At 37.1% G+C, this 23,604-nt stretch overlaps 1 protein-coding gene across 10 annotated transcripts in view; it reads left to right on the forward strand.

Moving 5' to 3' along the window:
- Positions 1-23,604, forward strand: part of BNC2 (basonuclin zinc finger protein 2) — a 415,572-nt gene that overhangs the window by 165,662 nt on the left and 226,306 nt on the right. For 7 of the 10 annotated variants that reach the window (XM_081282134.1, XM_081282139.1, XM_081282132.1 and 4 more), the window contains one exon: positions 3,937-4,020. The exons of the other annotated variants lie outside the window; for them this stretch is intronic. In XM_081282134.1, coding sequence (XP_081138260.1) covers positions 3,937-4,020 — 84 coding nt within the window. The remainder of the gene's footprint in view (positions 1-3,936; positions 4,021-23,604) is intronic. 10 annotated transcript variants of the gene reach the window in all.

Below are 23,604 nucleotides of genomic sequence, written 5' to 3' on the forward strand. Positions count from 1 at the left end.
AATGTTTAACATTTAAAAGTAAAATTAAATTTCAAATGGGACCGTGAGTGCAAGAAGCATTCCTGGCTCTGGAGGCCCCCTTTTTGGTATTTCTTTCCCTAAGCTATCATTTCTGTTTCTCTTTCCTCCTTTGTCCCCTTGGTTCCACTCACTTTCCACTTTGGTTCACCTTTAAATATCTTGAACTGTAGCTCCTATTTGCAATTTTCCTGCCTTCAAAAGTCTAGCGGCTAACAGTTTTTATATGTGATCTCAGTAAACAAAGACTGTGTGTGTGTGTGTGTGTGTGTGTGTGTCTGTGTGTGTAGGTAGGAAGCCTGCCACATTTCCTCCCTGCCCTACAGAAAATGTGTTTTCTGGAAGCCCTTTTGACATTGAAGTGAATGCCCACTGGCCCTCCCTTGTGGAATTCTCCTGAGAGGGGAGAGAGAGAGAGAGAGAGAGGCCTTTATGCTTGTTGTCATATCTTTTGTTTCTGCTGATTATACACAAAGTAAGTTGTAAATAGCTCTCTCACACACCATGATTCCTTTGAGGTATATACAGGAGTACAGATAGGCACTCAGATTCAGCTGGCCCTGGGGATTCCACCGGGTCCCTTTAGAGGCCTCTCTCTTCCTGTCACAGCACCAGCAGAAGTGATTTTTATCAGTTTGAGACAGTTTTCATCCCATAATTAAACTCCTTGGCATAATGTTTAAAAATATTAAGCTGATTAGTTCAGTGTTTTTCTTTGTTTTTAACTTAAATGTTTTTTTAATTACCCCAAAAGCAAAATATACAAAGATGCAAAAAAAAGAATAAAAAAAAGTCTCCAAAGTCTTAATCACTGTGAACATTTTGTAAAAATCACTGTAGTTGCTTGGCATTGAAACAGACAGTTACTACTAGCCTAGCACAGAGGAAAGTTAAAATGCCCCCCACCTCAATCAGTTTAAGATTATATTCCAAACAGTGATTATGTACACACCATGTTTTATTATCTTAATTTACAACAGAATAATAAGGAGTTAGAGAATTTATGTCTGCTGTTTCTCTTAGCGTTTTTTGATTGCCTTTGGGTTGCTGGCTAACTTCTGAGGTTTTCTAAATCAAAAGGCAGAATGAGATGGGCCAAATTATAACTAATTGTGTTATCAGCCTTCATATCTTTTGTATTTTCTTTGCTAAGTTTTGATGAATTGCCTTTCCCCTTTTAGAAACCCCCCTGTCTGATAATTGAGGACACTGGTTACGGTGGAGTGGTCAGGTATCCTTAGACCATAACCTGTTATGGAACAGTGTGGTTTTGGTTTGAATCTCAGTTTCCTAATCTCTAAAATTTAAGGGGTTACTTTTATGGATCCTTATCCATTTTTTTTTTTATCCTGCTCAGAAATTCTATGAGTCCAAGTTTGAAAGTGCCACCCACTTCCCCACTAGTTCCTTTTGTGATTAGGATTGTTGGAACATACTGGTAGCTTGCCACTGTTTCCTCCCTGACTTATTCACAGACCTTTTTGTTTTCTTTCAGAAACTGTATTTCTAAGTGTCTGAGGTTGTAATTGAATGTAATTGTTTAACTTTCTTTCCCTCCTGAGAGTGTTTATAAAGTGTATTCAGTGACTGAGGATAAAAAGGAACTAGAGACTTAGTATTTATGACATGGTCGAGTACTATTAAGGTAAGTAGAAATTTGTTTTATGTTTGTGAAATTATTGTTTACATACAATTTGCAATATATACATTCTGACTATGGAATCTGCTTCAGTCAGTTAAGTAGTTACATTTGTCAAGGTTTTATAGGAAGTTTTTTGGGGGGTTCATTTTGATGCAGAATATTCTAAGATTGATTTTTTTCTCCCCTTTCCTTCTATTGCCCCCTAGGGAGAGTTACTGATGCAGAACTCATTAGTGCCCCTCCATATGTCAACCAGGGGGTGGAATCAGCAGTATTTCTGTGTGTGACACAACACAAATTCCAAATGTCTCTACCCTTCTTTATGTCCAGTTTCTCTCATTCCTCAATTTAGAGGATAAATTCCCTTTTACTTTGCTTATGTTTTCTCACACCTAAGAGCAAGTAGCAGGTCTTGATTTCTGTTAACACCTGCTTTGTTTCCTGTATCTTTTTTGTTATGTCATTCATATGAAACATCTCAAATGCCTCTAGAATAGATGTCACTAAATGTGATTACATGGTTTTAAAAATCATTTTTTTAATTCTTAATTTTTCATTTCCTTCTCATTTCTTTTAAATTTGAATCTGAGCTTTGCCACTTAATAGCTTGTAACTCTGAGTTACTTATGTCCGCTAAGCCTCAGTTTTTGCATGTAATGCTAATATCTCTACAATAATTGATGCGGAGGGAGTTTTAGTCTATGTGTAAGGTGCCCATGTGGTGCCTGGCACATGGGACTCTACTGGTGGAACTTGTGGGTAGGGTGATTATTAACTGCAAAGACAGATGATATTCTATCCTTTTTACTTTATGGGCAGAGACAGAATGAGAGACTTTAAAGGAAGGAGAGCGTTAGCCTTAAAAAGATTCATAGAGTTGACTGTGTGCCTTTTTTATTAGTGATATTCACTAGTGCAAACTGAAAATTATTTAAGTTTTAAGTAGTAAACTGATTTGAGTCAAAAGAAAGAAGGAACCACTGAAGGCAGTGTTTGGCTAAAAACAGATCTCTGAACAAAGAAAATTGATTAGCACAGATGATCTTAATTGGAATTAAACAAACCAAACACCAAAGGAGTGCTTTGATAGGGAAAGAAGATAAAGGTGAGATGAGGCTTAGTTGATACAGGAGATTCTGGTACATAGAGGTCAATATGTGATTATTCAAGGTAGCATGTGTTTGTAAATAATAAGTAGCAATTAGAGAAAATTTTTTATTTTATTTGCAGTGCTGGGGATTGAACTCAAGACCTTTTACTTGCTAGGCAAGTACTCTACTGCTGAGCTACATCCCAGCCTCTGAAGAGACAATTAAAAAAAACAAAAACAGAATATTGGTTTAGATGGAATCTAAATCTTTTTTTCTTATACTCTGATGTGAAATAAGTGATAGTAGGCAATATTTAAAGATGATACTAATTTTTTTTTAGAGAGAGAGAGAGAATTTTTAAAAATATTTATTTTTAGTTTTTTCGGTAGACACAACATCTTTATTTTATTTTTATGTGGCACTGAGGATAGAATCCAGCGCCCCGTGCATGCCAGGCGAGCGCATTACCACTTGAGCTATGTCCCCAGCCCAATACTGACTAATTTAAATAGATAACATAATTTTGAAGGGATCTTCGTGACTTTCAGTAGAGAATTCTAGAATTGGGAAATATCCATGAGATTATAAATGTTATCATTTTTATTAGAATATACTTACAAATCAAGGTTTTTAAACTTAAGGTATTAAGTATGTTAAGAAGTAAATAATATTGATAGATAAAGCCTGTCTGTGCTCACCGATAGCTGGAGTAGGAAAAGCATATTTATCAGGTATTTTAAGAGTAGAAAGAGACTTTAGGCATCACAGAATGCCTTTACTTAATTCTCACATAAGAATATTAGACACAGAAAGAAAAAATTAAGTCACCAGTGTGTAGAGATTGTTTCAGCCTTTTCTCTTCACTCACTTCCCTTTTGCCTTAAACTTCCTTATTCCTGTCCATAGATACTTAATAAATGTCTACATTGTGCAACTTGATATGAATATAAGGGGGAAAATTTATGTGGATCTTTTCTTCTTGGAATTTACCTTATTGTAGTTAATAAAGCAGGTTGTGTAATATTTGCAATATATTCAGCATACCAAGTGGCAAACAGGTCAGGCCAATAAGTCTGTTTCAGACCTGCAGTTGGGATGACCTTGCTTCTGCCTGGGTTAAGTGTAACTGTTTGCTGTTCTTAGCAGCCTCCATACCCAGCATCTAACCCAGCCGTATTCCCCTAGGTTCCACTGGCATGTGCTGGCAGAGTGCTGGGTGCAGACTTCTGCCCAGACCTGGAGGAGCCAGACCAGAGGCTGGAAGTCCAGGTTGGAGTCTTACTGTTTTATCAGCTGGGGGTGGTATGACAGAAACAGTGATCCCTGAAGGCTATACTGGTGTTGTCAATGTTATTAGGACAAGACAACTCTTGAAAGGTGTAAAGAGGGACCAATGTAGCATGTATACAACAAAAGACTCTTTTCAGGATGAATTGTCTAACTGGAGATCATTCATTCATTTATTCATTCAAGAAATATGTTCTGGCCTGGTGTGATGGTGCACACCTGTAATCCCAGTGACTTGGGATGCTGAGGCAGGAAAATCACAAGGTTAAGGCCAGACTAGGCAACTAAGCAAGACTGTGTTTCAAAATGAAAAATAGAAAAGGGCTGGGAATATAGTTCAATGTAGAACAACACTGGGTTCAATCCCCAGTACCACACGCATACGCAAAAGATACATATCCTGGAGTAGAAATGAACATGGTCTCTGAAGGTTGACTGTCTAGTTTGACACAGTTGCTGTGAGACTTTTGGCAAGTAATTCAACCTAAGTTAGCCTTAGTTTTCTCATCTGTAAAATGGAGATTTACTAGAAAAGATGATTATGAGGCTTAAATTACCTGAGTTAACACAGGGTCTGGCACCAAGAGCCACTGTTAATATTAATTATTTCTCATCTTTTAAAACATCATTGTCATATATAAGTACTCTGTGGGGCACAGGAACATGTAATAAGTCATCCTTCTGCATTATGGTCTCTCATCTTAGAACAGTAACCATTCAACCAAGTACTTTAGAAGAGAAGTATGGCTGGGTGCAGTAGCAGTGGCTCAGAAAGCTGAGGCAAAAGGATTATCAAATTCAAAGCCAGCATCAGCAACTTAGTGAGGCCCTAAGCAACTTAGCAAGACCCTGTCTCAAAATAAAAAGTAAAATGGGATGGTGATTGGCTCAGTACTCAGTGCTTAATCACTCCTGGGTTCAATCCCAGGTAGCTTTAAAAAAAAAAAAAAAGACTTAGAGATAAATATTTTCTGTTTTCATGGATTGGAAAGATATATGCAGAGTAAATTTTTCCTGAAAATGTTGGCTTGAATTTTCATGTGGCCTTGAAGCATTAGAAGTCATTTAGAATGCTGCAGATTGAAATGTAAGTATGACATTTTGGCTAGAGGTATGTCTCTACTTCTCTGTAACTTTTAATTTTAAGGATTGTATGTGCCATTGCAAAGATATAGGTTGAGGTTTCAATATGGATGATATTCCCTAGCATGAGCAAACCCAGGTTATATATTTTTTTCCCCAGGGAGTCCATTTGGCATTGTTTTCTAAATTTCCAGGCTTATGGGTTAGCATAGTGAGCTTCGTTTTAAAACATTTTTACTGATTTAGATACCCCACTTGAGAAAAGAGAGAATGGCTTTAAAAATTGACATATTCACAGTGGGAGTGAGGATGGGAGTAGAGGTAGGGGGAGGTTTCAGTGTTTATGGTACTGAAGGTACACCGTCTCTTGCACACCTGCTCTTGGCCTAGGGAAGACCACCTGAGCATTGCTGTGCCCTAAGCTGGTACCGTCTGGGTGGTGTATAGCTGTGGAACACTAGGAAAGCAGGTGTGACATATATGATACTTGATCTTGTGCTTCTTCGTTCTAGAGAACTAACAGCTTGTGTATGACATATAAATGCAGAGTGATGGAAGACACTGTGCGATCCTTGAACTCTTTGGGTAGGACAAGGGATGTTTATCACCTGGAAGAGTCTGTTATGGGTGATTGTTGGATCATCTGTTTTTGAACCTTGAGTTATGGTGCAAAGAGAACGGGTTTAACATATGTGAATGTGTGAAATAAAGCTGAAAAAGACCTATGGAGCACATTAGTTTGACATAACAAGAGAAAGAAAAGTACACTTACAAGTTGAAATGAAACTGTGGTTGTTGGTAAACAGATTGTATGATTGACAGTTCAGCATGGACCTTGCAAAGAAGACAAAGTTTCTGGACAAAATTATGAAATGTATCATATTATTGAATTTATTATTTTGCAATACCTTTCTGGTAGATTGAAAATGTTAGATCTGTTAAAAGATTGTCAACTATAGTGATTTTTTTAATATTTATTTTTTAGTTGTAGTTGGACACAATACCTTTATTTTACTTATTTATTTTTATGTGGTGCTGAGGATTGAACCCACGGCCCCACATGTGCTAGGTGAGCATTCTACTGCTGAGCCACAACCCCAGGCCCATGAATTGTTGAATTAACTGGTACCAACTACAACCATTTCCTCTTCTTCCCCCCTTTTTCCTTTTCTCTCCTGAATATGGTTTCCATATATTTTAGAAATACCTAGTATATCCATATTATGTCAGTCATAATAAACTTAACAATATATTCTTCATCAGATAACAATGCCAGGAGTGTTTTCTAGCTGCATCTGATTGCATTCTTGCCATGGCATATATCCTCCCCTTTTTTGCATACTAGGGAATGAACCATTTCTTATTTTTCAGTTCAGCTCTATCCTCCAGGGAACTCAATGTAGAACTTGCCAAGTTGTTCACCATTTTTGCATGGCTCTCAGGCTTTCCTCCAGGGCCAGGCATTGTAACCACAAGTGGGTTTGCTGTTTGGCCTCTTGATTCTGAGAGTAACCTCTGTACACCTCAATTTAGGAGCAATGGTGTGGGTATATCCTTTCTTAAAAATAATTTTCATTTAGACACACATTCTCATATCTGGGTTAGTTTTCTATTTTAGGTGATGTAAGTTCTCATGACTGGTTCTTTCTGTTCTTCTTCCTTTTAAGCCTTGGCAATTTTCCCCTAAAATTTCAGAATTTTTAGAAGCTTTGTAATTTAATAATCATAAGACCCCTAATATATAACTCTTCCATATATATATATATATAATCTATCTTTGGTTTTGAATGACTGTCATCCTTCAAGTCTGTGCCTGGCAGGGAGTCTGCTGTTTTTGTGTTAATATGTTTGGTTTAGAAAGATTCTTGGAAATTGAGACTTCATTTCACTGTCTAAATTTGTTTTCCTCAGTGTCTTGAAGTAGGTATAAACTGGGTACTGTTTAATATGGGAGGTTAACTGGTGTATAGTAACAAAGAATTGTGCTCTCATAGTTATCTTCTAGGACATTATTCTAGTTTAGACCTCTCTTAATTGCTGGTGTTTCATTATTAATTAAGTTAACTTTCTTAGTGTAGGTGTGTCTCATCATGTATTAAGTTCTTACAGTTATCTTAGCACAGTTCTTTACTTGGTTGAGAATTCAAGATGTGAGGTTTGACTTGGTAATTTTCACCACTGAAGTGCTTAGAAAATTAGAGTAAATAATGAACCAATATTTCAGTACCAGATTAGACACAATTTACTGTGATGTTTCATAAACCACAGACTTCTTTCTTCTGTGAATGCGTGAAGGATCACTTTTTTTTCCAGACATACCGGGGTGCAAGTGTAAATTTCCATAAAATTTAAATGAGGTGCTTCCTGTAATTAATGAACAATTGTGGCTGCTCTCTGGTCTGCATTGTAATTAACCGTGATCAGGCTTGTTTAGTGATGACACTGTTCCTGTAATAATTTGACAAGCTACTGTGAATTTGCCAGGTTATTAAACAACCTGCAGCATTCACTTATGGAATCACAGGGATGAGCTCGGCAGCTACTGCTCTGTCAAATGCAGCATAAGGGTGAACCAGAAGCTACCCCTTGAAGTCTATCCATCACCACAGCAGATTTAAATTCCTTGATTTTGGAGAACTTAATTCATTTTGTATGGGGTGTCTTGAACACTTCTTATTACATGACAAATCTACAGGGGTAAAGTCAATTATTTTTATGAACTCATGATGAGCCAGCAAATTCTCTATATTGTTCACACCACTATGGACTAAACAGTCTGAAGTTTCCCTTACCATCTTATTAAATAGGTATGATTATTTACTTATATTCCCTCCCCAATATATCTGCAATATTCTCCCAAATATAAATTCATTTTCTCTTTTTTTTCCCTGTTAGAAATAATAGTTGCTGGGGGTGGGGAGCCTGGTGCGGGGAGAAGGGAATGCAAAAGAAGGCAGAAGAAAGGGGTTCATGATCAAGATGCAAGAAATGCATATATGTAAATGTCACAGTAAAGCACATTAATTTGTGCAATTATCAATGAATCATAGTAAGTAATTAATCAATAAATAAACAGTAGATGACCTTTTTCCCTCAGCAAACCTTGTGCCAAGCAGCCATGTTGTAGGTAGGTAGAGGTAGAGTGATTTAAGTGGACTGGTAGCCTTACGTCCTTGGTCAATAGTGCACCAGCCCCCAACCCCCTCTTTCAGGTTAAGAACTGTTCAAAACGTTACTGTCTAGTTACTGTGGTGTCTTTCATTCAGATTCTGTTTATTGACTAAACCACAAGGATTCCTGCCCAAAGTACCAGGCGGTCTATGCTTGACTGATTTTGATTTTCTAACATCAGCCCTGGGGTTTATTTGAAAAAATGTACATACACTGCAGCTTTAACAAGTCAAGTGACTGCATGTTTTTGACCATGGAGTAGACTATATCTGAAGATCATTAAATTGGGGTGGTGGGGGGGGGGTAAAGGAGGGTTGGAGAATAAGTGTAGTAGTCATTGTACCATTGCAGAGTGAGAGTGTGTATGTGTGTGTGTGTGCATGCATGTGTGTGTGACACATGGTTTTTGTCTTTTCATCTTCTCCAAGAGCCAGAAAGTTTCCTGCCGTTCTCTTTCCAGCTATTGACAAATGATTGCCAGATGTGAGATCTTTGCAGTGCTTTTTCCCTCAGCAAACCTGCAGCGAAGGGATATTTGATTCTCCCTTGCCCATTTCATCTCCTTTCCACATCTGCCAGGGACACACAAGCAATACATCCCTACATGAGAGTTTAAAGTTTATTCAGCTCCCTTTCCCCCTCTGATAAAGTGTTTGGAGACAACAGAATGAGGTCCATATGACGCTCTCCCAACTTCACTGTATGAAATTAGTTGTTTATTTTACTTATCTACCTCTCAGTAATTGAACTATTTCATTTTAGTTTCGGCCCATGGAAAAGTTGATGTAACTCTGGGAGTGCTAAGAGTTTCCTATTGTCTGCTGGCTCTAAGTCTGCCACCAGCACAGCTTCCCCTGGAGCCCCTCTGTCCTGATAAAAACTGGACTGCTGATTCCATAGGACTTCCTAGTAACGTGGTTTTAGTATACAACTGTCAAAATATTTAGGGTGGAGTGTCTGGTAGAATTCAGTAGTCATTTAGGATTTGGATAGCTATCTCTGAGGGGAAAATTTACCTTGTTTGGCTTGATTAGTTTACTCTGTGTGTCCATTGTCAGAGTCGATATGTATGAGGTTCTAGTTTTAATCACAAGTAGCTTATAAAAGAGAAAGTACACCGAGTTTTGGAGGCATGTGAAATTAGCCTGGGTAGGCCACATACATAATCACTCACATACACAGGAGCTTTTTGCGTCTGCTTAGAATCTGTATTGATACTGATTTTTTTTTTTCTCATCTCAGTTTGAAAATGTTTTCCAAAATGCCTGTGTAGCTCATGTTCATACTATAGGGTGGGCTGACACAGGTGGCCTTTCTGTTTTCCTATTACACTTTTTGGCAAACGGAAAGGCCCCGTATTCCCTGAATAAGATCAGCGTTTTTTAAAAAAAAAAAACATTTAAAAAATAATCCATAAAATGTCTGCCACATGTTCCCTAGTTTATGGAAATGTTTTCCAAATTAGATCCATAGTATTGAATTCTTATTGTGAAAGTGCTAGTATGTTTACTGCTTCTGCTACTTTCTTTGCTACCTATGTTTAAGTGAATTTGTATTTTTATGTGAAATTCAAATGAAGAATTTAATGATGCACTGGTAAATTATTTTTGTTGTTTTTATTAAAGGAGATAGGCTGAAGAACGGTCTTAGAATCAGAACAGGAAAAGTGTGAAGTCTGTGTTTCAATGTTCTTTAATCAAAATGAATGAAATAGGAACAATACACAAAACCTAATAAGAACAACAACAACAAAAAAACCCAAGAGTACCTAAAAAGAATAAATTCTACTAAGCCTAATGCACAGGGTGAAACATTTTACCATGGTTGCTAAAATGTTGTGTTTGTATTGTGAGTTTGTATTAGAAGAGAATGGAAGATGTTGGAGGTTGGATTGGAAGACAATATTTTAAACTGTTCATTCTTAAAAACAAGACAGTGAGCGTGATGGTGGTAGTGGTGTGGTGTTTGAGTTGAAACAGCGCCCCCTCAACAAAATTATCAAAAGCAAACGGTCTCTGGAAAAGTTCACATTGTCATTGTTCTGTGCATTTCACTAGGACTGCCGCCACCTTAGGCACTCAGTTGACGCCAGTGGTTGGGGAGGTGGAGGCAAAGTGCTCTTTTACAACAAGGTTAGAAACTCCTGCGCAGGAACCCTGTTCCTCCGAGTTTAGCTCATGTCACAGAATTTGCCCTCGCTAATGCATTAGTTGGTTTCTCACGCCTTCCTGCCTTTTCCTCTTCATGGTTACTCTGGGAGGCAGAGAGGTGCTAAGCAATGGAGGTGTCATCCGGCCCGCGCACCTAGGGAATGTCCTTCAGAGGACGACTTGTCACCAGCCGTCAAAGAAGAGAGTGGCTTTGTGGTCTCTGAACATCTGGCAGCGCTGCACAGGAAGCTGAGGGGGTGTCATTAATTGTGATGAAATAATTTAAACCATCAGGAATAAATGAGGCTGTTAAGCTAAGTTCAGATTCCATTTGCCATGCACATGTGTCTAGCAGCCTGTGTGCAGTTAAAAAAAATTGAATTATATTAGCTCATGAGTAGAAGTGAAACAGATACTGTAAATGAAACAAGTTGCTGTGCGGCGATGACATCGTGTTGAACCACTTCACAGGGTTACAGTTTGTAGGATCAATATATTGAAAAGTGGTATATTATATAATGAATTTTTATATAAAAGCATTCTTATGGTGCTGAGGAATATAATAAGGACCAATGGTTTACTGGCACACAGTGAGGTCGGGTGAATGAGTAGAAAGAAACAAGCCACCAAGTGAAGGTAAGTGAGCTGGGGACTCTTTGCCTGGCTGAATGTTGATGTGCAGTTTACCTTCCTTACAGAGTCTAGGTATGAGCACATCAGGTGCCCTTGCTTTGTACACATACTGTAGGTTGGAGGGCATTTTTCTTCCATAACCAATAGTGGATGCCTCTTGGAGAGCTTCTGATACTGGGCACCTGCATATTGTTTTCCTGTAACTAAAAACAAATGAACATATTTTTATGGCTTTGCACAATCAGCAAACACTGATTTCAAAGGTAATTTTCAGGCACTATGGAAGGAGGGAACCTTAGTTTCTCAGAAAGGAAAGACTGTCGGGTTTGGAATGTTGGAGAAACTCTGAGGTTTTGTGCCCTAAATGGAGCCATGGTGTATTCCAAAGTACATTTCTAAAATAAAAGCCATTCCTTTACACATAAGTAAAGTTTTCAAAATTGAACTTCTATTCAAAAATACGCATGGAAATTTGAAAAGTAAGAGGAGACTACTTAGGTACAGAAAGCGTTTTTGAAAAAAATCATTGGAGAGAAGTAAATCCCTCTGTCAAGAGATGAAGGCCGTGGTCTGGAGCTCTGGAAGCTCTGGACAAGGGCCCTTTTACTGCAAGGATTTATTTCCATTTTCTTGCTATTTTCTCCTTTTTTTCATTGCCTATCTCTTTTCCCAGTTGAGTATTATCTCCCTTTTCCCTCTTTCTCTGTTCTCTTTTCCTTTCCTGTGTTCTCACTTTCCATTTTTCTCCTTTTGTGTTTTTCTTAACAACTTGTTCTCATGCTCTGTCCTCCTTAGAAGTGATCTGCAGCTCTGTTTTCATTAATAGTTGTAGTTTTCCTGCTACTAGTGAAAAGATTAATACCCACGATTACTTCATTTGCCAAATTAATAAAATTTAACTTGTATTTTTACCTAAAGTTGTGTGACCATTGGTGGACTTTAAAAAAAAAAAGTGAATGAACCTTGATGAAGTAAAAAAATAAATAAATAAAAGGAATGCAGAATTGAGTTATCCCTTTCCCTAGAGCCCTGAATGAAAGTATTATTGGTGAAAGTCTGCAGAACCTTGTGGCTCTGGGTTGCCATCTTCTTTCTTCCAGCATAAGAGGAAGACGTTCAAATGGAAGCTCTTGGTTTTCCTGACTTCATCCTTTCAAGTCCATTAGAGTAATCAGAAATCCTGTTTCTGTGCATTTTTATCTCTGGATTTTTATTGATCAAATAGGAAAGGAAGACTTGAGTTCATCATTGCTTCTTGTCCCTGTTGGAAGGATTGAAGAAGATTGTGTCTGTGCATAAGGTCCTCTGCCTTGCACACAGTTAAGAGTGAACACATTGTTGTCACTATGTATGTTTGGGCTGGTGGTCAAGCAGATAGAAATTTGAAAATTTCTTCCCTAAGAAATTTACATATCTTGACAATTTAAATATTGTCCACCTTGAAATAGTTATATATATATTTTCCCCTAGAAAAAGGAATTCAGGGTGAACATAGAAAATTTTGAACAAGAAAACAGTTTTTTCCTCTGTGTTTTATAGTGCATTTGTTTCTCAAAACAAACAACAAAAATTAGATCGTATATCTAGCAGTTGCTTGATGTTTTCTTTTGAAAGTATATTAATACATAAAGAAAAAAAAGTTTCTTGAACATAAATTTCCTTTTGCTTCTTCCTTTTAAAAAATTTTGGCAGTTTGTGAAGTTAGTGCCTCTGCATGTTTTCAAGAGCTTTTTAATTTTTCTACTGCTGCTGTTCACACTTATGCTCTGCTTAAGTGGCATTAAATTTGTGGATTTTTGTTCCAGGCGTTCTGTGCTTCAGGTACATTCTGGGTTGAATAACTTTGGTCGAGTGGCCTTAGAACCTGACTACTAAATCCTGCATGTGTCAGTGTTTCCATGAGAGATTGTGGTCTACATCCCGGGTGAACAACCTAAGCTGTTCATGTTGGGAACTGCCAGTGTTAGTATAAGATACTGAATAAGATGATTACGTTTACTTTATGTATGTTCTTAAGCAAGCTAAAGCCATAGCAGTTTTGTATAAGGAAGAAAAGAGATAAAAACAGGAAGGATTTTAATTCCTGGCTTGAATAGAAAGAATTATGTGTTTGTGAGTGTGTATATGTACATGGGTTTTGTATATACATACATATAAATTTTGTTATATATTCCATATTTTTTATGTTCATAAGAAAACTAGTGATGTTCTATTGGAATACTTTGGAGTTAGTCATATGGATGCTTCACATTTAGAACACACAATCCATCTACTTTGACTTACAAAAGGAAGAAGAAAACTTTTGTTTGGATAGGTAAAGAAATCTCATTTTGTGTATTATTCTTTAGGTTTCACATTTTAAAAGTGAAAATAATCTGAATATTGTAACTGAGTTATTTTGCTTTCACAAATTTGGAAACTCAGGAACCAAAATTTTAAGACTTAGGCAAAATTAAATATTAAAACCTTCTTCATTTTGATGTGTCAGAGACTTCAAGCTACTGTTTGCTGGTTTGTATTCCTTTTCAAAAAAAACTGCTTGCCAGGTACAGTGGTACAGGCCTGTAATCCCAGCAGCTCAGGAGGCTGAGACAGGAGGATCGTGAGTTCAAAGCCAGCTTCAGCGAAAGCAAGGCACTGAGCAACTCAGTGAGTCCCTGTCTCTAAAAATACAAAATAGGGTTGGGGATGTGGCTCAGTGGTTCAGTGCCCCTGAGTTCAATCCCCAGTACCAACAAAACAAAACAAACAAAAAACTGCTTAACTACATTCATCCTATGTTTAGCATAATCCAAGTGAACATTAGGAATGCCTGTGTCAGTCTTTCCTCCGTAACCTGGTGAGGGTGGGAAATACAAGGAGACTTCCTTTTCAGACATTTGTAACAGTGGTCTTAGCAGGTTTCCCCCATCAGTGTAGCAGATCTTCTTGCATGATGTGTGAAATGTGCTAACTTGATGCTAAGAAGTGGAAAATTTGGGTCAGGCTTCTTTTCTTTTTTCCTTCTATCTTTCTGGTGTCAGTATAGCAGGCAGGTGTTGTACAAAAGCTAACTCTGGGGGCTGGGGTTGTAGCTCACCGAGCACGTGAGAAGCCGTGGGTTCGATCCTCAGCACCACATATAAATAAACAAAATAAAGGTATTGTTTCCAACTACAACTAAAAAATAAATATTCAAAAACCAAAAAACACACAAAAGCTAACTCTGCAACATTAGGAGGTAGAAATAGTCCCATCTCTATAATCTCTGTTTCAAAAGAAAAGTGCCATTACAGACATATGAAGAATGGAATTGCCCAAGAACATAGCAGTGTTACTCTTTAATGTTCAGCGATTGCCAGTGGAATTTCATGGAGCACAGAAACAGACCAAGTCCCCTTGAAATCATTGTTATTATAAAAACCATCTTTTTAAGTGCCTTTTTGGGTATGATGCGGTGTTTGCATCCTATAAAAAGTGAGCTAAACAGAGAGGGTCTCTGCCCTCTAGGAGTTTGTAATCAAAAACAATGATGTAGCTGACATCTGTTATTGTATTAAAGTCTTATAAATAAACATTGATCACATACATAAATAAAAGTTTTATATCAAAGAAAAGTAAAAACCTTTTTCTTTGCTTGCCTCATTAAATAAGTAAATAGACATCCTCTTCCCTACACAGAAACTATCTAAGTACGTTGTAAAAGGACTAAACTAAAATAATTCTGACACCAGGATACTCTATTACATTAGTTTTTTTTAAAGGTTTTTAAAAGAGTGCTGGCATTACTATGATGTCACTGATAACATTTTAAATGGGTCTGGATGCAGAGATATTATTTTATCATTCTGGTTATGAAATTAGGAGTTGAATTTTCTTCCACCTCTGGAATTTCCCCAATTCTAACTGCTGGCTGAAGTGTACTCGCTGTTACAAACCAGTATTCTGGAGAGCAGTTTAAAAATTTTATCCAAACCCCTAGTGTTATTAAAAAATCATATATTTTTTAGTTAGCCACCTTTCCTTTTCCTCCAAGTCAGTAGAAGCTGCATTAAAACAAATGTAGGGGTATAAAATTGATGCTGTAATATGAGATGAACTTATATATTCAGACACTCTGAATGGAGTATTGGTATGAAGAGGTGGATCCAGAATTCTGGGATGACGAGTTCTGGGTGCAAGTTTAGGCAGAGCCATATACCACCTAATATTAAACATAGAAATGCTGACGGGGCAAACAGGTATTGAGTTTGATAAAATATTTTCTTTCTATGTGCTTCAACTTTAAGGTATTTTAATAGTGATTTCATTTTTGAAGTGTTGGGGAACCAACACCAGCAACATTGGGGAGACAAAACATGAACCCAGCTTAGAAGTTCAAGACATTAAGAAAATGGCTATCTCCACCTAGTGTAGGTGTCTGTCTGTGTAAATTAAAGCATGTGGGTGCGTAAATTAATTAGAAGAACAGTCGATGATATAAATCAAACTTATTTGGTGCACTGATGAAATGAGCATTGTTTATAAGATTATCTTGTTATTTAATCTCTTCTGTGTAAACCTGGCTGGTTGGCATTATGAAGTAATAATACAATTAATGTGATGATGGTATACTTTTTCTTGGTACAGGTCTGATCCTGCAGACCTTTCTTGACTGGGATTTGTGTATATAGAAGAGTATAAGAACTGGAAATTTTAATTAGCAAGAATCTGACCCCCCATAGTGTGTGTGTGTGTGTGTGCGTGCACGCACACACACACATGCTCAGGTGGATTTTTTTTTTTTTTTGTATCTCAGAATATTCTCTCAGATTTCTATTCTTTTTGAACCAGTCATCTACTGATCCCAGAAGAATAAATTGCCTTTAGATACTATTTTCCAAAACTGTGCAAAGTTCATTATAAGAGCTACCTGCTGTCTTCTGTCTATACTGGTGCTGTGCTACTGGGTTTCCAATAAAAAGAAACTTTTACTTATAAATGAAGCCATTAGGAATTTCTTGAATAAACAAAAGAATTTTTTGATGTACAAGGGAATTTTATTTATAACTGTTAGCCATATAAGTCCATGTCTAACACATACAAGGACTATTCGTTATCTTTTGTATGAAATTGAATGTACTCTTGTCAGCTAGAGAGCAGAAAACAGAAACACACACAGCAAGCAGGGATCCTAGTGCAGAAGTAAATTGTTACTGTCATTTAGTATATGATTCAGAGTTAATTTTTTTTGGTACTGGAATTTGAACCCTGAGGTGCTTTACTACTGAGCCACATTCCCAGCCTTTTTAATTTTTATTTTGAGACAGGGTCTTGCTAAGTTGCTTAGGGCCTTACCAAGTTTCTGAAGCTGGCCTCAAACTTGTGATCCTCCTACCTCAGTCTCCCAAGCCGCTGGCATTACAGTGTGTACCATCATACTTGGCTAAATCAGATTTTCACTTAGTGTTTTTATTCTACTTCCCATTCCAGTCTCTTTGGCTGACTCGATGAAGTTAGTTTCTTTATGTCACCAAATGGAAATTTTGCTTTGGGGAAATTAAAGATGTGGCTTTTATTATCTTGTTCTCAAACTGTTTAACTGTTCTATGACATTCTTTGTTTTTTTTTTTTTTTTAACAGAACTTGACAGTGGTATCCAACAGCTTAACTAATAAATTGCAGAGAATAAATGTTATAGGTAATTTTTGTAAAGGCTTTTCATAATGGAGCCTGATGATTGAAGTTTGTTGTTGTCTCTACTTGATCTCATAGAACAGATTTTGAACAGTGTCCTGTTAGGATTATGCATAGGGGAATTATGAACATGGTGTGATAAAATCATATGATTTTATTTTTCATTTAGGATATCTTGCTTCTTTTTTGGTCAAAATAGATGTTAAACATTTTTAACTTAGCAAATTAAATATTTGGATATATTATTTTTTAAGTTTTTGGTCTCATTGACATAGGAGTACAACAGATCTCACTGTTTGAACAGTGATAGCTGTGATGCCATAGTAACATCCCTGGCTATTAGCAGAGTGCATATTATTTCTGTGGTTTTGTGAATCAGTAACCACTAAAAGATTTCAGACCAATCACCAATGAATGATTTGTTCATTTTGCTTAATGAGAGAAACTGTGGCGTAAGACAACCTCACAATATGTGTTGGGATACATTTTCACTATTATACTTGGCTCTGTTGTGGATTACACAAGTTGAATATTCAGTCTTTTTTGAGCTATGCAGATTTATTGGATGAAGTTTGGGTTTGTTTCTTGGAAGCCTTTTAGGACAGTACTTGTCAAATAAATATTAAAATCAGGGTATCTGCTGGGAAGTCCAGGTGTATGGTGAAGTGGGACACCTTCTAGTTTGAAGAGGTGACTAACACTAGGCCAGCTGCTTTCTTGTACTTTCTGACCAGAGCCTGCTTCTCAGATCTGATGTGAAACAAGTTTCAAAGTGCTGTAAGAAACAGGATGAGGCTAATGTCCTGTCCTTAGCTGGGATTGACACGTATGACCAAAGCTAATGAGAAACTCTGGTCAAATAGATGCCCTGGTGGTAAAGCTAAAGACTGATATGGTCTTAAGACCACACACAGCACACTTCAGATTCTTCTGATGAGTATGACTTCTCCCTAGATTTCCTTCCTGTGCTGGGTGTGAAAGATCTAGCCTTTCACTGTTTTCCTGGTTCCTTTCTCTCCATTTTGTATCTTTTTTCCTTTTTGCTGTGAATCATTTCACTACCTCCTGTCTTCCTCCATTTTGATACAATCAGGTATTGTTATGTCCATTCATTTCAAAATGTTTTTGGAGCTGACTCATCCTGGTTCCTCCTGAAGGTAGATCAGTGAAAGTACTTTGTTTAGGGGAGATCCCAGAGTAGGAATGAAGGACTGGGAAAACCAAAGGTGACTCATGGAGGTGATCAGTACAACTGCTGATGGGTGCGGTTCTTTCTGGGGCCTTCCGAGGCACTTCATGAATGTCTCCCAGAGTATGAATGTGTTCACCTGTTGGCTCTCATTCTATGTTGATCAGTGTGGTCCTCTGAGCTATAACTCCCTACAGTTTTGTTAAATATTAAAATCAGGGTTATCTGTTGGGAAGATTCTTCCGGGTTGTCAGATGGCATAAGGCATCCGAGGCAGGCTTAAAGGTGCTAGTTAGCTATCAATGGGAGAAGCAGACTTAGAGGTGTTAGTTAGCTATCAATGGGAGAAGAAGGAAGTGAGATAAAAATTTTAATATTGCATAGGGACCTATGTATTGCTTTTCTTCCCCCCCCCCCCCCCCCGCCAAAAAAAAGCATAGAGAGCTCTGGAATGTTTGTTGTTGAGTCTGTCATTTGCTTTATTATTCTTCTCAGATATGCTCAGCTATGCCTCTAATAACCACTTTGTTATTGGGGAGAACTGTTGCATCAATAATTTCAGCATACTTCTGGGAACATTGGTCATTCACACTCAGGACAGGAGTGATCAGGAGGAGGGAAGAGATTGCCCTTACATCAACTCAAGTCTTGCTTCATCCACACTGAAGCATAAAAACATTTACCAGCATTGTGCCAAGGGTCTTTGGTTTTGGAATGGGGGAAGTTGTTAATTGTTCAGCCGCTCCTAATATTCTCCTTAAAAACAGTTATTTAGCAAGATTCTGCTACAACACGAGTCAGCTCTTTCAGAACTTTAAAAGTGGACACAGATCTTCACTTCCAAATGGCCATGGGAATCCCAATAGGTATAGTTAATGTTCCTATTGAACCATGACATATGATAGATTAGTGAAGATTTAGAGAAGAGTGTAAGGAGAAACTAAAAAGTAGTCCCCAGTGGGACTGAAACATTATGCATACTTTCAGTACTTATTTGACAGAAGAATCTATTTCAGAAGGCAACTTCTAATAGAAGCAGTGAAGTTAGGCAATTATTATATGTGATCTTTTCATCATAGTTGCATATTTTTATTGGATCATGGTCCAGAAATTATAAGGTTTACTGTAATCATGGATCATGCTGGGCAGAACAACTTTAGAATTCCTACCATCCTCTCTATGTGGCTGTATTTTAATTTTAAAAAATAATTTTAAAATATGGTATAATTTTTTAAAGTTTAAGGAATAGGATTGAGAAACAACAGAGAGTCCGATTTTATTAGAATTTATAGCTGTTACAACAACCTAAATCAATCGAGAGTTGTTACCCGGTGAGGTGTTCTTCTGATTTCTTCTTTTGCTCTAATTCAAAATGTATGTGGTACTGCTTTAATAAAGAGAAATTCAGTTTACCTTGCTAGAACTTTCTCTTGGTCCGAGGGAATTGGACAGTTGGATGATTTGAGGTTACAATACCTTAGCACCTTGAGGGTAAAATGCAGCCTTAATTGTGTGATAGAATATACCATCTGGAGAATAAGGAGTTTTAGATTATAAGGAAAATGACTCCCTTTGTGGTCTCCTCAGGAACAATTTTCTATCTTGTGGTTGGTCACTTTCAATGTATGGCAATTGCTTTCCATTATAATCCCAAGGTCCAATCAATATGTACAATATTATGCAACTTATAGTTACATTATAACCAAAATATGTCAAATGTGGTTTCTGAGTGGCTGATTTACTGTAAGACTTCCTCAGTCCCCAAAGTGGGCATTATGACTAATTGGAACTTCCATAGACAGGTATTTTTCTTCATGTGAAAATTGTGTGCATGTTGGGGGAGGGTCTGTAGTGACAGGAGGAGCAGTAACCCACTGTGTCAATGTCCTCACATACAGATTGATCCATTGTCATCTCCTTTGCATCTGCATGGATTGTTGTGAATTATTTGTTCACCCTGGGAGAGACGTGCTCTGAATTCTAATAATTTTAAATCTCTGAATCTATTAAAACCATATTTGTAGCTCTAAAAAAATTGATATTCACTGGGCAGTTTGCCCAACCAGCGAAAGTCAAAGAGATTACACACTTATCCTAAGTCACAGCAACCATCCTGCCAATTCTTCCTTTGAAAGAATACAGCAGACCCAAATTATACATCCGTGGGTAAGAGGAGACAAGAAAAGAACTCAATACATCAAAATCATTAAGTAAATTCCACAATAATGGTTACAATAATGTTTCAAGATGTGATTTCAGCAAAGGCCCAGTCATTGAACCCTTGATCATGGCTTAGAGGGCTTTAAAGTGTTTTAAAGCATATCCTAAGCTTTTTAAATATGTGTATTTCTCTCACCTTGGAATCAGCATATTCACTCATGGACTAGTAGACCCTAAGATCACATGGGGCTAGGAGAGTCACCTAGTCATTCGATTGAGAAAATAAAATAAACCATGATTACTACCTGGTCTTCTGATTTCTCATCTACAGGTGTTTTCATAGGGTATTGAATCAACATATTGAGTCTCTACAGTATGCCAGGGGCCAACAATATAAAGATGTGTGAGAATAAGCCAATATAACAATGGAGATGTAGTGTATGCAGGGAGTGGTAAGCAACTTGCAAGAGTTGAACTCTGATCTTCTCAAGAGCCAGGCTTAGTCCTGTTTATCTTTAGTGTCTCAGCACCAACCATTGTATGGGTACTTTGTAGGAAGGTACCTGATAATTGCTTGATGAATGAATGAACGTGATACATGCTCATCGTTATACCATGGGGTCACAGAGGCCAGGCACACTAAGTCAGAATTTATCCAGAGGATAAAGTAGATAGGGGTTTCCTGTGATGAATATAGTGGAAAACAAGAAAGCTGCTCTCCTTGAGGGCACGTGTCAGGCAGTTCACCTTTGCGTGATCTGCCGTCAAGAATGGTGCCTGCCAGCAGTGGGTTCCCTCTATATTAACTCAGAGAACACCTTTCTTTGGCTGTGGTTTCATTACTTTCTATATTCAGAATCTGGTAAATGTTTTGGTTTCAAAATATTTCTTGTTTTCTTATAACTAAACAATACATGCTAAAAAGAAAATGTCTTGGAAAATAAAATGTTTATTAATGTAATTGTCAATAAGAAGCTGACAATAAGAAATTTTCTCTTTTTAGTAACTGGGAATTAACTTTCTTTATTGGGCTATCAAGGGTGACTATTTCAAATGGCTACATTAGGCATGAAGTAGACAGTCCCACTGGTAATTTTCAGTTAACCACAGTGTTGATTGTCTTGTCCAGTAACAATACTTCAGTTGTTTGTTTTACCCATCTCGGTTGAATAGAGCATGGAATCAACAAGAGCCTGATTGTGGATTTTATTCTTGTATGGGCCCGTTAGGTTTGCAAAGGGAAAAACCTCTTGAATAAACATAGCCAGCACTCCAAATGTTGGTTAGCTGTTAAATAAATGGATGCTATTATTACAAAGGAGGACTTGGCTGAAGAAGGTAGATCATCACATCTCATTACCATTCCTGGATAAACAACCAAAGCATATACTAGCCATAATAGTTTCATAGCCTTAATGCTCATACATCGTGTGTGTGTGTGTGTGTGTGTAGGTGGGGGTGAGGGGACAGTGGGAGGGATACTTCTCTGAAATTAGTATTAGTTTTATAATGGAGATAGGAAACCTACAGTTATCTTCATTGGCTTGAAAATTTTTTCATAGTGAAACACCACCTTAGTACTAGTTCAAAAATTTGAGCTTCATATATGTGAATTTCATAACTATATACTCAAATAGAAAAAAAAAACACTGAAAGGAAAAAAAAAAAAAGCAAGTCAACATCCAGGTTAGATAATGCTGATTACATATAAGGGAAACAGATACCGCATTGTCAAAACATGAGAAACTTTTAAAAGGATGTATCACCTCAAAAATATGTGTGAATCCTGCTGTTAATGAATTAGGGAGATTTCATTTTGTAGTGATAGCAAAACGGATAAACTTGCTATTTAGATACCATGTTTGGTGCAAGAAAAACATATCAACTAGATAGGGGTTGAAATATTTAGCTACACAGTCACCCAACAAGCCTCAGTTTGAAAACTGACCTGTGGGTCGTTGAAAGATGATTTTACTTAATTGCCAAATTGGCTTAGAATGTTGTTTACTGTGTTGTCAGTTGCATCGTAGTGTTCAGGTAATCGAGAGTACTGGCCGGTCACCTTTTTGTGCATGTGTTTTCAAGCTGTTGTTTCGTTCTCAATGAAGCATATTAAATCTCTTTAATATCACCTGCTGGTTTTACTGAAGGTTTTATGATATTGTGAAAAACAAAATATCTATATAGAGTTATAGGAGAGAACATTTGCAACAAAGATGGCATAGATCAAGGGAATGTCAAAATTACTGAAGTGAAGAAAACAGAGAATTGAAGATGAGACCAAAACCAGATAGATAGAGATGCCCTCTGGCAAAATATAGCTCTGGAGGAAAGTATGTTAGAAGGTGGAACTTCATAGGAGAAAATTATTTTATGGGAAAAAATATGCTATAAGCCACATGATCTCCTTCTTACCGAAATAAAAAAGTCAGATTTTGTACAAAAATGATCCACACAAAGCAATTATTAGTGCAGTAAGTATCAAAATCACTATTTTTTAAACTATTAAATACAGATATTCATCAACATACCTCAAATAAATAAATAAAAAATAGATACATTTTCAAATTAATTCTTAAAGATAGTTCTTTTATCATTCTAAAACCCAGAAGTCTTAATTGTAACTGTGACTAATCACTAAGCACAGAGATTTGTATTTTTTCTCTTTATTAGTATACATTTCTAGAGAAAGTTCAACAGGTAAGAAGTATATGTTTACAGATTTTTTTACACTTGTAATCTTTAAAAAGCAAATGCCTACGTACAAAGGAGAGAGGACTGGGGCTGTGGCTCAGTGTTAGAGCACTTGCCTGACATGCGAGAGACTCCCGGTTAGAGAGAGAAAAATTGGAAATTTTCTGCTATAACTTTTAAATAAGTTAGAGGAAGCAAATACAATCATATTTGTTGGTTAAAAGTTCTATGGTTTCTCTCAAATGTGGAAGCTAGAAAGGAAAAAGGAAAAGAAAGGCAGGGGTGAATCTCATGAAAGTCAAAAAGAGAGATCAGGAGAGGAAAGGAACCAAGGGGTGAGAGGTGGAAGTGCTGGGGAGTGATATTGGCCAAATTATATGGTTATGTTGTGAATTTTGTGCACGTACAAATATGTAATAAGAAGTCCCATTAATGTGCACAACTATAATGCACCAATTAAAAACGTGGACAAGAAATAATCCATGTTAGCAATCCTATGTTCATTGCACCTAGAATTTACAGTGTTCCATGGCTTGATTTCAGGAAAAATAAGTATTGCTCTGATTAGCAAATTAAAGACCCATATGAGTTTTCATATTTCTAAATTAACCTTTGATATGAAAACAGTTTTGTACTTGGTAGCCTTAGATAGTTTCAAGCGACAAGATAACAAGAACTCCTCAACCTAAAAGAAGCTGTAAGTGTTCTTTTTGTTAAGTTGCTGTCATTTTTCAGGTATTTCCCGACTTACAAAGTATTCCTTAGATTCAGGACAAGCAAGGATATATTAAGCATCAGACCAGCACTTCCTGGGTATACATGAAATTTTCC

The sequence above is a fragment of the Spermophilus citellus genome, assembly GCF_964194105.1.
Source record: "Spermophilus citellus genome assembly, chromosome: 2".
NCBI lineage: Eukaryota > Metazoa > Chordata > Mammalia > Rodentia > Sciuridae > Spermophilus > Spermophilus citellus.